The sequence below is a fragment of the Mastigoproctus giganteus genome, chromosome 7 (genome assembly GCF_048544385.1).
Source record: "Mastigoproctus giganteus isolate SK-2022 chromosome 7, ASM4854438v1, whole genome shotgun sequence".
Taxonomy (NCBI): domain Eukaryota; kingdom Metazoa; phylum Arthropoda; class Arachnida; order Uropygi; family Thelyphonidae; genus Mastigoproctus; species Mastigoproctus giganteus.
The window spans coordinates 84,942,354-84,955,634 of record NC_143581.1 but is presented as its reverse complement, the minus strand read 5'-3'; the positions used below and the strand labels follow the sequence as shown (position 1 = coordinate 84,955,634).

Sequence of the window (13,281 nt, the reverse complement as noted above, 5' to 3'; positions counted from 1 at the left end):
GAAGGGCAACAAGGCCTCTTATCAAGAGAGGCTTAAGTTCTGCAAATTGCAGTGGCTGGAGACTAGGCACCTGCGCGGTGATCTGATTGAGGTGTATAAGGCCTTGAATGGGTTCAGCACGCTGAATTCTGATGGGATCCTTCCAGTTGTTCAGATTACGAACCTAAGGGGACCTAAATTCAAATTAAGAAAGGACAGATGTAGAATAGATGTGTGGAAATTTGCCTTTAGCCAGCGGGTGGTTAATTGCTGGAACAAACTTCCATATGTCGTTGTGGAAGTTGATAGATTGAATAAATTTAAGGAGGAACTGGACAGGCATTTAGAGGGAATGGTGTGATTTTTTTTTTTTTTTTTTTTCTTTTTGGCTGATGCTGCATAAGCTCATACATTTACTTTCATGCATCACATGCCACTACTACTACTATATGATTCCCTTGGTATTTAGTTCAATAAATACTGTAATACACCCACACACACACACACACGTGTGTGTGTGTGTGTGTGTGTGTGTGTGTGTGTGTGTGTGTGTGTGTGTGTGTGTGTGTGTGTGTGTGTGTGTACCATATGATAAATCTTTAGCCTGTAAGTAATAAGCAGGCCATTAGGCAAAAAGAAATGTGGGCCATTAGGCAAAAACAACCGCTAAAGACTAGGTCCAAATTATAAACCATATGGAAATCTATACTTTAATTTAACAGCAAACAGGCAAGGTAATAGCTAGCCCGACAGATAGCTTTGAAGCATATACAGAAAAATACAGAAAATGTACACCAACCATAATTATAAATTGAGTTGTGGTGTATTTATTCTTTTGCACATGTATATAATAAAAACACAACTCAATTGACAATTATGGTTCGTGTACATTTTCTGTATTTTTTGTATTATATGTTTCAAAGCTATCTGTCGGGCTATGTTAAATATATGGCAATCTATACTGTTAAATTTAAGTATAGATTGCCATATGGTTTATAATTTGGACCTAGTTAAACAGGCAGATAATTAACAGAAACAGATAGCCTTGCTAATTATTGATTGGATATATTGAATGGGCTAGCCCTTGGAAAAGTGCCATCCAAGGTATCCTATTATCAATAATTAGCCTCAATCATTATTTTATTGATTACATTACAACAAAGAAGCATTACATTACCTAGAAATCGTCATGAAACTCTATGCACCAAGAAAACTCAACTGTATGCAACAAGATGCAATTGAGCAGGTTATATCAGTATAATGATTAGTACGCGAGTGACTGTGCCAAGATCTACAGCCCATCGTTCAAAGGAATATCGTGAAAGAAAGAAATGGAAGATGGACAGAAATGTGAATCCAGGTGAAATTCAACAAGTGTTTCATTATGCCTGGGAGTTCTCAAACTGCACTAAAAAAAAATCAAGCTGAAATTATGAAGGAATATCGTGAATGGAAGGAAAGTAACTTAGAAATTCAAACTATTCCAAATCATAATGAAATCCAACTGCAGAGTTCTACTATGCCTGATACTTATCAATAATCTAAAACTCCAGCAGAACAAATGAAGGAATATCGTGCACGAAAAAAAAAAAAAAAGCAAAATTAGAAATGGCTAATAATGAGATTCCTGATTACATCCCTATAGTGTCTACAAGAGCTGACAATGTGTTTGAAAAACTAGTGTACAAAATCCCATTTGGATTTAGTTGTAATGTTTGTGATCGTTTATGTTTTCAATTAGATTTAAAACCATTTCCAACTATTTCATATGAATTACTTCAAAATGAATTTCATTTACAAGAAACGAGTACTTTCATGACGTGTAATACATGTCACACTTCATTAAAAGAGGGATGGATACCAACTATGGCCACAACAAATGGATTTATATATCCAACATATCCTACTCATTTGCCTCCACTTGATGTTGTAACTGAGCATTTCATATCACCACAATTACCCTTTATGCAAATTCGTCATTTACATTATGAACATGGACAATATGGGATCATTGGACAAGTAATAAATGTACTAGTTAACATAAATACGATGGTTCATCAATTACCTAGAGAATTAGATAACGATTATGCCATTAATGTACATATAAAATGAAGACTCACACATAAATCATCACATCTACAAGGATGTGTGCAGAAGAAAATAGTGAAAATATGGTTAAGGTATTTGATAAATTCACCTTTGTATAAATTTTACAGCATAAAAGTGAGTGACGATTTCTTGGGGACAAATGATGATAGCGAACAGAAACATTCAGATGAAATTGTGGAACCTGTCAACAATGATGATGAACTATTGTTAATTCAACAACAAGCATTATTATGGTCTGAAGATAAATATTTATGTAGAGCACCAGGTCAGAAACCATCTCCAACAAGTTTCATATTTGATATATATGCAGAAAAACTCTTTTCAGCTATATATTTGGGACATGCACAAAAATTTAAAAATGGATTGAAAATTACTCCCTTTATGAAGGCATTGAGTGAAATTTGTAGATCTGATCATCGTGGAGTAACTCCCTAACATTTGCTATATGGCAATGAAAATTATGTGGATGCATACCGCAGAAAAGATGCAAATTGCATTTAAATCAGTAGGAATAACAGCTAACATTACTTGTTCTATATTGGAATCGAAAGAATTTATAAACAAGTTATTAGAGGCTAACTTGGCATTTCTAAAATCGATCCCCAATTCAGCATATTATTGGAGTCAACGTAAACAAGATGTGTTTGCCATGATTCGTCAATTAGGAAAACCTACAATGTTCTTGATGTTTAATTGTGTGTGAACCAACATGGCCTGCACTACTAAGTATGTTTTACAAATTCAGATTTGAAGAGAAATTACGACTAACAAACTTATGGATCTACCTTACATGAAAAAAACTACATTAATAAATGAAGAACCCGTAACATGTGCCATATACTTTAATAAAATTGTTGAGAATATACTCAATTTTAAAATCGAAAACCTATAGTTCTTTTGGGAAATATTACGTTGTGAATTTCTTTAAATGCATTGAATTTCAACATACACATATATTATTAGGGATGAACAATGCACCATTAGAAGAAACAGAAGGTGGGATGGAAGAAGCAATCCAAATGATAGGTGCATTATGTTCTATAGAGAAAACTTCAGATTATCAAATCTACAGCAACATAAACATATTTTTACCTGTTGTAAAAATAATAATGCAAACCGACGCAAATGTCGATTTGAAGCACCTTTCTGGCCAATGTCACCAACTCATATATTGATACTGATGGCCACAGATGACAATCAAAGATTAGCTTATCGCAAAAAATATCGTAAAATGCACGACTCATTAGAATTGGATAATCATGTTAATTTCGAAGAATTCCTTAAATCAAATCAATGCCAATCAGAAGAAGAATATCTAAATATTTTGAGTGCTGGTATGAAACGACAACGTGTATTTCTTAAAAATTGAAGACTGCTGTACAAATTGTTGAGGAATGGCATTAAGGTTAAGTTGCTACAATGAATAATGGGATGGTTGAGCGGGAGATGACAGAGAGTGGTAATCAATGGACACTGCTCTTCGTGGACAAATGTTGTTAGCGGAGTTCCTCGGGGTTCAGTGTTGGACCCATTGTTGTTTTGTATATTTATCAATAATATTGATGAACTTTATATGGTTTAATGTCCAAGTTTGCAGATGATACAAAGGTTGGCAGGGTTGTTAACGACAGTAAAGACAATACGCTACTCCAACTGGATCTAGATAAGTTGGGAAAATGTGCTGAGAAGTAGCAACTGAAGTTTAACATTGACAAATGCAAAGTACTGCATATGGGTAGCAATAACAAAAGAGAAACGTACCAACTCTGTGGTACTACACTCAGGGAGGTGGAGAATGAAAAAGACCAGGGGTAATTGTGCAGTCAGATATGAAGTTCTCTAAGCAGTGCAGATGGGCTGCTAAGAGCAGGCCATGGAGTTTTGTCAATGATATATAGGAATTTTGCTAGCAGAGACAAGGAGGTGATTATCCCTTTGTATAAGGCAATGGTCAGGCCACACCTTGAGTATTGTATACAGGTCTGGAGGCCTTATTTTAGGATGGGTGTAGACTCCCCCCCCATACTTCTCCTTCAACCCATGCACGGTACTAAGTACTATAGGTTTTTATACCTTTCGTGTTTGGGGTTTTCATAAAAAAAAAAAAAAAAAAAGTTGCTAGAACAAGTACAGAGAAGGGCAACAAGATTGGTGAGAGGAACACAGGGGTTCTCTTACCAGAAGAGCTTTCTGCAAATTGCAAATGGCTGGAGACTAGGCACCTGCAAGGTGATCTAATTGAGGTGCACAAGGCCTTGAACGGTTTGAGCAGGCTCAATGCTCACAGGATACTTCCGCTTGCTCAGACTAAGAACCTGAGGGTGCATAGCTTCAAATTGAAGAAAGACAGTTGTAGAATAGATGTGTGGAAGTTTGCTTTTAGCCAACAGCTAGTTGATTGCTGGAACAGACTTCCATCCATTGTGGAAGTTGATTGCTTAAATAAATTTAAGGCTGAACTAGACAAATGTTTGGAGTGACCAGATAGGTGAAATGGAAAGGTTTTTTTTTGGTTTTTTTTTTTTTTTTTTTTTGGTTGATGCTGTATAAGCTTGCTTTCTTGCATCATATGCCTCAACTAATGCTAATACTAATGCTATTTTTGCAAATCCTATAGAAAACTGTTACAAAGTACTGATCTCACTAATAAATTACTTAAATAGAAGCAACATAATTACATGCAGGACTGCCTATATACAATTACATGAAGAAAATGTACAATTTTTAAATTTCCATTTCTAAATGTGTCAGTGCATGACTACTTCACCTTAATTCTGTTATGCAGAGAATACAGATCTGTCTACATTCCACCAACAAAAACACAGACCTTGACAACACTTAGCAGATCATAATAATATTAGTACTATTAAGTTTTAAAAGTTACTTTTTTTTCAATTAAGCAGATTATATAATTGGATTAATTTGACAGAGTATATACTTTGTCAGTTATTTCAAACAGGCATGGACAACCTCAAGCTCACAGGCCAGGTACCAACCATAATAGCTTTTAACCAGACCAGAAGGGTTTAGAGTAATATACAAAAAAATAAGGAAAACAAAATGGATAGGCACACTCAGCCTTGTTCCATTTAGGCTAGGACTAGAACTACAGTTTTTATTAGCTCTTCTTGACCATGGAATCTTGCATTAATCTCTAAAATTCAGATTTGTTTCAAATTAATAAATTTTATCGTTGCATAAACTACAACAGCAAAGTTTTCATTTATAATGTTTATTATAATAGCTCAGGACTCCATCTCACTAGTATCTGGTGAAAATGCCATTAGGGACTCAACTATAAAATTTGCCTATGCATGACAATGTAACTGAAAAAAACCACAAATTAACTTACCTGTTTAAATAAGGTAAGAATATAAACACTGATATTCTCTTTTTCAAATCCGCCTCCACACCACACAATATCTTCTTCAGTCGTAATGTATCTCTTTTTAGTCTCTTTATGTGTGCTTAGAGCAATGCTCAACAGCTGGCAGTCTCCTCCCCTGAAGACCACAACCGGTTCACTTTCCTTAATGTTGAGTAAACAATATATGGATTCGACAAACTGAAAAAGTGAAAAAAAAAAGTTTTTCAATAACTGAATAAAAATACAGAGTATGTGTTTCAGAAAATGACTGATGAGTAAGAGTAGAGGAGTAAGTAATAGCAATAGTAATAGTCAGTGCTTTTTTTTTGTAAAAAAAATAGATGCTGGTACTCATTCTAACAGGAAAAACTGAAAATTAAAAGGATATGAAATAACAGTACTCTAAAAAATTATTTCCTGATATTGTTACTTTAGTAGTAATGTTTTTGAAATACGAAGAACAAATTAAGTATATATTAGTGCACAGTTTATTAAGCATAAATTTATTATTCAAGTATAATAAAATAAGTAAAATAAATAATAAGTAAAAATAATTTCATAATAAAGTTTTTATAGAATATTCTAAATTTTTATAGAGTTCTTATCCAACACACTATGCTGACTTCTTTTTTTAATTTTTGTGTCTGTTGATGAATGACGCTTCTGAAGAAGCCACGAATTGACATATTTGCTGGATCGAAGTGTGTCACCAGTGGGCCTACAATTTTAAGAAATAGCAGTGAAGAAATTGTTTTTGTCACCTACGAAGCTCTCGTTGTGCTGACAATCAGATTCATTTGTGAAAATCCTCGTTCACATTCACTTGATGAAATTGGTATCGCACTCAGAGCGTTCATCAAATGCTCTTCAATTCTTCCGAAACCATCTTATCAATTAAGTATTCACAAAATGCATGAATTGTATATCTCTTTCATTTAACTGAAGCCTAATCGACAATTTTCTAACTTCTTTCTCACCAAAATATGAACATTTCATGTTTAGAAGGTTTAATACTTTCACTGTCCTCATTTTCCTTCTCTCGTCATCGATATTGTCACTAGTTCTTAAATTTGAATTTTTTCTTTTCTTTTTTGAAACTGTCCAAAATGTCGGTGTCATTCAGATATTCAGGTACTGTGACCAAACAGAGATAGAGAAAATTTGGGATAAAATGTAGATAACGCACTTCCGCAAAACAACAAGATGATTATTTGTCGGAGTAAAAGAAAATCACTCTCTCCCTCCCAATTCTCGAATGGGGGGGGGGCACTTACAATTGATTCACAGCAGGGTCCAACCTACATCCCAAGCAGAAAGTAAATTAAAACACCATTTCAAATTTCGCCAATTATCAAAAAATTTTTCATTTAGTAAATGTAATCGTGTACTGTACTTTAAAAAAATTTTAGAATATTTTCAATTTTAGGTGTATCATTATTTTTATCTATTCACCTTATATTCATCTTAAGCAGTGATCCTTTCAGGTTGTAAATTTTCCAAAATGAGCATTTAAAAGGCAAAATGTAAGGTATTTTTTTGAAAAACAAAAGCAAGTCATATTTTTTATAATTTTAATAAAATCTAAAAAATAAATTAATGACAGATTTGTTACACATAAAAGTGTTGGGAATTTGCATTATTTATATATAGCCTGAAAATAAAAAACAGTAATATGAAATCTGAAACTTCCTTTTACATGTAACAAGATATGGAAAATGTAATGAACTAATTTTTCTTGAATCACTCAGCACGAACCCCGAAAGAAATTTAACTTTGAATATGACCCTTGTACGGGAAAAGGTTGGACACCACTCCAGAAGAAGGTGGACCTGAGCCCACTGGGAATACCCCTTGATCTGCTCACTAGCACAACTTCTCCGTCTGTGGAGACAGGTGGTCGGATAGGTTTTACCAGGTACCACAGTTGTAGAATAGTAATCCCTTTAGCTCTCGCAATTCTTGCTTAGCAGCAGCAGTAATTTCCTACATAGCCTGAAAGCCAGCTGTGTGAATGGTGCATGCCCAGTTAATCTCTCCTAAGCCGTTCATTATATGAAAATTTTCTTCGCTCAACAGAAACTATTTTAAATGTAATTTCCAAGGGGAATTCAAATAAAATTTGCTATAAAAGGAGTTCGTTAAACAAAGATCTGACTGAGTAATTTAGAATTCTAAAAATAGTTAAAGTTTTATATAGAAAATATCTTAACAACAGACAGTGAAAAATGCAAATTTAGTTAAATAACTTTAAGCTTATTTGAATAGTAGGTAAACATGTGAAAAAAAAATTCCGGAATGTTAGAAATTTCGAAGTGTACTGCAACCAAATGTCACACATCACTTTTAATAAAGGTACCAGTATGCCATACCGTCCCAAAAAAAGCACTGGTAATAGTATTCACCATATAGTGCAAGGAGCCACAGGCTTTGTTGCATTGCCAAAAAAAAAAAAAAAAAATCCAAACAAGTAGATAAGACAAATTACATGCTTCCCACCTCACACAGGTAAGTATCCACTTGACCTTTGAATTTATTCAAACTGTCAACCTCAACTACCTGCAAGGGCAACTAGTTCCAGCAATCAACGACTCGCTGACTAAAGGAAACTTAGTTCAACCTAATCTAAACCTCAACCCCTGTAATTTGAATTTATGAACCCTAGCTCTGGACTTCTTTACAATGAGAATTCCACCTTCATTCATTTTACTAATCCCTCTCAGAGCATTATAAACTTCAATCAGGTCACCTCTGAGGTGCCCAGTTGCCAAGCTCTATAGCCATGCAAAGCTCTATAGCAACATAATCAGAGTCTATCCTCAAACATTCGTCCTTCTGCCAATCTCACTATCTGAATTGCCCATCTTTGGACCCTTTCAAGAAGTTCGATGTCTTTTTCAGATGAGGTCTCCACACTTGAACACAGTATTCCAAATGTGGTCTTACAATTGCCTTATAAGTGGGATTATGACCTCCATATCTTTATAGGATAGTTTTGATAAATCATTGATAGGACACCATGGGCTCTCTTGGCTGACGTTTACACTGTTTAGAAAACTTCTATCCGTATTAAAACTCGCAGATCTCTTTCCTCCTCCAATGTTTTTAATTCACTCACCAAGCGTATAATTTTGTTGTGGGTTGCTATTTCTCAAGTGTAATAAGACCTTGAATTTAGCAGCATTACAACATAGCTACCACTTCTCTGACCATCTCTGAAACCTGTTCATCCCTGAAACCTTGAACATCCCTGTTCAAGTCACCCCGAAAGAGTGCTGCTTGGCATTAATCATTAATAACTCTGCTATTCTTAAAGTCATCTGCAAATTTTGACATTACACCTTCTATTGCTTCGTTGATGTCATTTATGAAAATGAGAAACAACATTCTCCAAGAATCGAACCTTGAGGGATCCCACTCCCGATGTTACACCAATCTGAAGAATATCCATTAATCACAACCCTGTGCCTTTTGCCCTGCAGCCACCCAGCAATCCATCTTAGAATCTTACCAGTAATCCCAACCTGTTCGAGCTTATACTCATGAAGGAATAAGTCAAATGCTTTGCTAAAATCCAAATAAACTATGTCGAAATTAGTTCCTAAATCCAACTCGTGAATAACAGTGTCAAAATAGTCTACTAAGCTAGTTAAGCATGATTTACCCTTAACAAAGCCATACTGTGTGTCCATTAGAATGCCATATTGTTCCTTTGCTTTCGACAAACTCACACCACACAGATTCTATGCTGGCAGATGTAACTTATCAAAATCAAAACAGCAAAAGTTTTTTTTATTTTGATAAGAAACACGACACCTCCACTCCCTCTATCTTCCTTACATACAGTATACATACCATAGTAGAACTCATTGTCATCAATTTCCGGGAGCACCACGTTTCTGTTAGCCCTATTGTATCAGCATTAGTTGTCCTAACCAGGAGTTCAAATTCAGCCATTCCATTTTATTGACAACACCCCCCCCCCCTGAGATTAAAGTAGACATGGTTGAGACCAAGTAATCTTCTATAGTTTACTACACTGACATACCCCTTGAAGTTATTTAGGTCTGTATCCAAAGCTATATCTTCCCTCACATTTGAAACATTGCTACCTTCAGAACATCCTATCAAAATCGGCTGTTGTGGCAACAAACAAGAATTCATGAGATGAGTGCAAGCATTACTTTGACCCATATCTTGAGATAAACATTGATCTAAAGTACCCTTCTCCCCACCCCGAACTAGCAGTTTCCCTGAACTCTTAGGGTATCCTTAGGGTACTGGCAAAAATCCTTGCACCACCTTTGTTCAAATGAATACCATCTTTAAAAAATAGATTCCTACTACCTATAAATGCAGACCATGCTGATAAAATTTTTCCCCCCTAGAGCCTTGAAGGTTCCCTCAAGTCTCGAGCTAATTCACAAGGCTTTCAGGATATAGTCCCGCCTATAAAGTCTGGGCAGAATTGCAGACACATACACATATTGTGACCTAACTCGTGGAATTTTCTCAGCACAGTCCTATATTTCTCCAATGGATGGTCAGGTCGTGTACACTTAATATCGTTAAATGTAATAATAATTCTCTTTTTACCTCCCTTAAAATCTGACAATTTGTTGGTAACATCATCAATTGTTGCTCCTCGCAAACAGACTCTGGTTATTACATAAAATGTTAACCTGTTTCCTTGACAACAGAGTCACCTATTAAAACTAGATCATGTTCGACCAGCATAGTCTGCACTTGACATTGAGTATGAACTATTTATAGTCTTAAGGATTCACACAATTCATACAATAAGAAAAACCATCTACATATTGTATGAATTCAAAGAGAAAACTCAATAATAATAATAATATAATAATAATAATAATAATAATAGGGGCACGATTAGCCAAATGGTTATGACACCAGACCACCGATACATGGACATAGGTTTGAATCCCACTGCAGGGCAAGTAATCGCAAAAGTTGCTTCATTGCACCTAAATCCCACAAGGTTGAAGTGACGGATGAGCCATTGTGTGGTACCATCTCTATTGCTCCCATAACTACCATCTGCCACGATGTGAATGCTAAACAACAACAGCAACAATGAATAGACTTTGCTCTACAATTTCTGGCTCGTATGGAACTTGATGATACATGGGCTCGAATGATCTTGTGGTCTGATGAGGCACATTTCACTCTTTATGGGGCTACAAATGCACAAAACTGTCAAATATATAGAACTTCTCATACATCTGCTGTGCATGAAAGACCATTACAAAGTCCATACGTTACAGCATGGTGTGGATTCATAGCAGTTTATAATCGGATCATTTTTCTTTGAAGAGTCTACACCTCATGCCCCCCCCGTAAGGTGTACGGTAACTAGTGCACAGTACTGCACTCTTCTAAGATATCACATTATTCCTGCTCTGCAAGAAAGGCAATGCTTTGAGACCATAGTGTTCATGCAAGATGGTGCCCCTCCCCGTGTTGGTCAACAAGTGAAGAAACAGCTCTGTTCAACATTTGGAAATGACCGCATCATTTCCAGAGATTTTCCACGGTTCTGGCCAGTGCAGCCAGCAGAATCTCAATCCCTGTGATTTCTGGCTATGGGAATACCTGAAAGACAGAGTTAGCCAACATCCCCAATGAGATGCTATGTGAAATTGTGTCACCCGCAGTCCTCTGTTTTCAGGAATGTCATCTCAAGTGAAGGAAAGCACATAGAACAATATCTGTAGATTTCTAAGTTCTGATATTAAAATCTAATCCTAAGTTAACTATTGCATCTCATGTTTATAGTGCCAATTTCTTACCTGGTGGCAGAAATTTGAACAATTTTTTTTCTTCTTCTTCTACAAATCGCTTCCCCGTACCCTAAATGACATACCCACTGATTTTCACTTTCACCTCTGCCTGTGGCTCCAGTTAATTTATAAGTTTGTATATCCTCCGCACAAAGCTAGCAGTTTTCCAATCAACTTAACACTGCCTCAATAACAACAACAAATATGGATGCACCTCCCCCTTCTTTTTAAGTGTATCTATATAAAAAAAAGTCTCTTCTGCTAAAAAGCACAGAAAACGCTGAAAAAAAATTCTACCCCATGAGCTTTTCATAGCTTCTTCAAGGTGAACCAATTGATAAGGATATCTCAACACCACGTACTCCTTCCTATCATGTCTGGCCAGAATTGCAGACACCTTCAAATTTAGAACAATACTGCAGGAAATACTAGGGGTCATCCTAAAAATTTTAACTGTCACGATGACAGTGTATAGTATTTGTTGTGCCCTACAGATAACAGAATACATATTATGCATATGGATTACACAAAAAAGAAAAGTAAGAAAAGTATATTTACCTTAACCTTTTTACCAGATTCTATACTATCATCTTCAACATTCCAGATGCGCACAATCTGTAAAACATCAATGCTTCGCATAAATCCACTAATGGGACAAAAAAATTTTAAAAAAATCACAATGCACAAAAACTTTGAAATTGTATAAGCAAACTGTAAAATAATCATCGTTGTTCAACATTATGCAAAAGATATACAGTGCAACTTGGCATAATGCAGATGGAAATGGGGGGCTTTAATACCTGCATTTTAAGCCAAAAAGGTTGTAGCTGAAAATAAAATTTACCTGTTTTTTTTTTGGTTTTTTTTCAAATGTTTAATATGAAACCACAGTGACCAAAACACATGAGCTATTTAAAGAATGTATTTTATAATAAAAAAATTTCATTTGTGTTTTTTTTTATATATATATATATATATATATATATATTTTACCAAGAGACGACATTAGACTACATAAGTTGGGTTTAAATGGCCAATACACTGTTCCTATAGTTAATTTTTTTAAATAATGTTGTTCTTCAAATAAAAATATTAAACAGCAATAGTTCACACATATTCTTAAGAAATACTATTTCAAAATGGCCAATTCTTTATAATGATCCCACAATTCAAAAATAAAACATTTACAAGGAATTCAATTTACAGCACAGCATATAAACAGGAAATAAGGAAACACTCTGTCCCATAACCAGAACTTCATACACATGGGGTGTAGCAATAAAGTTCTTGGACTGGTGCAAATTGTTTTAAGTCATGTTCAATGAGTTTGAAAATAATCGCAAGTGATATGTTGTAGTTCAAACTTCCCCCAAAACAATAACATAGGCATGTGATGCAAGAAAGCAAGCATATCAGCTTATTTAGAATCAGCCAAAAAAAATTCACACAACCATTCCCTCGAAATGTTTTTCCAGATCCTCCTTGAATTTATTTAAGCTATCAACTTTCACAACAGATGGAAGTTTGTCCCCGCAATTAACCACCTGCTGGCTAAAGGCAAATTTCCGCACATCTATTCTACAACTGTGTTTCCTCAATTTGAATTTATACCCCCTTATGGTCATAATCTGAGCAAGTGGAAGAATCCCATCAGAATTCAGCGTGCTCAACCTATTCAAGACCTTATACACATTAATCAGATCACCTCGCAGGTGCCTAGTCTCTAGCAGCTGCAATTTGCAGAACTTAAGCTTCTCTTGGTAAGAGGATCCCTTCATTCCCCTCACCAATCGTGTTGCCCTTCTCTGTACGTGCTCAAGGAAATTTACATCTTAAAATGAGGCCTCCACAGCTGTATGCAGTACTCAAGGCGTGTCCTGACCATTGCCTTATACAAAGGGATAACACACCTTTTCCATGCTAGCAAAATTGCTGTATATCACTGACAAAACCTCACGACCTGCTCTTCCAGCATGTTTGCATTACTCAGGAAACTTCATATCTGACTGCACAATTACTCACAGG

At 35.5% G+C, this 13,281-nt stretch overlaps 1 protein-coding gene across 1 annotated transcript in view; it reads right to left on the bottom strand.

Annotated features, from left to right (window-relative positions):
* Positions 1–13,281, bottom strand: part of LOC150083040 (nucleolar protein 11) — a 290,218-nt gene that overhangs the window by 255,182 nt on the left and 21,755 nt on the right. The window contains exons 3-4 of the mRNA XM_090376991.1: positions 11,815–11,871; positions 5,441–5,653 (exon numbers count right to left, since the gene is read on the bottom strand). Of these exons, the coding sequence (XP_090233117.1) occupies positions 5,441–5,653; positions 11,815–11,871 (270 nt within the window). The remainder of the gene's footprint in view (positions 1–5,440; positions 5,654–11,814; positions 11,872–13,281) is intronic.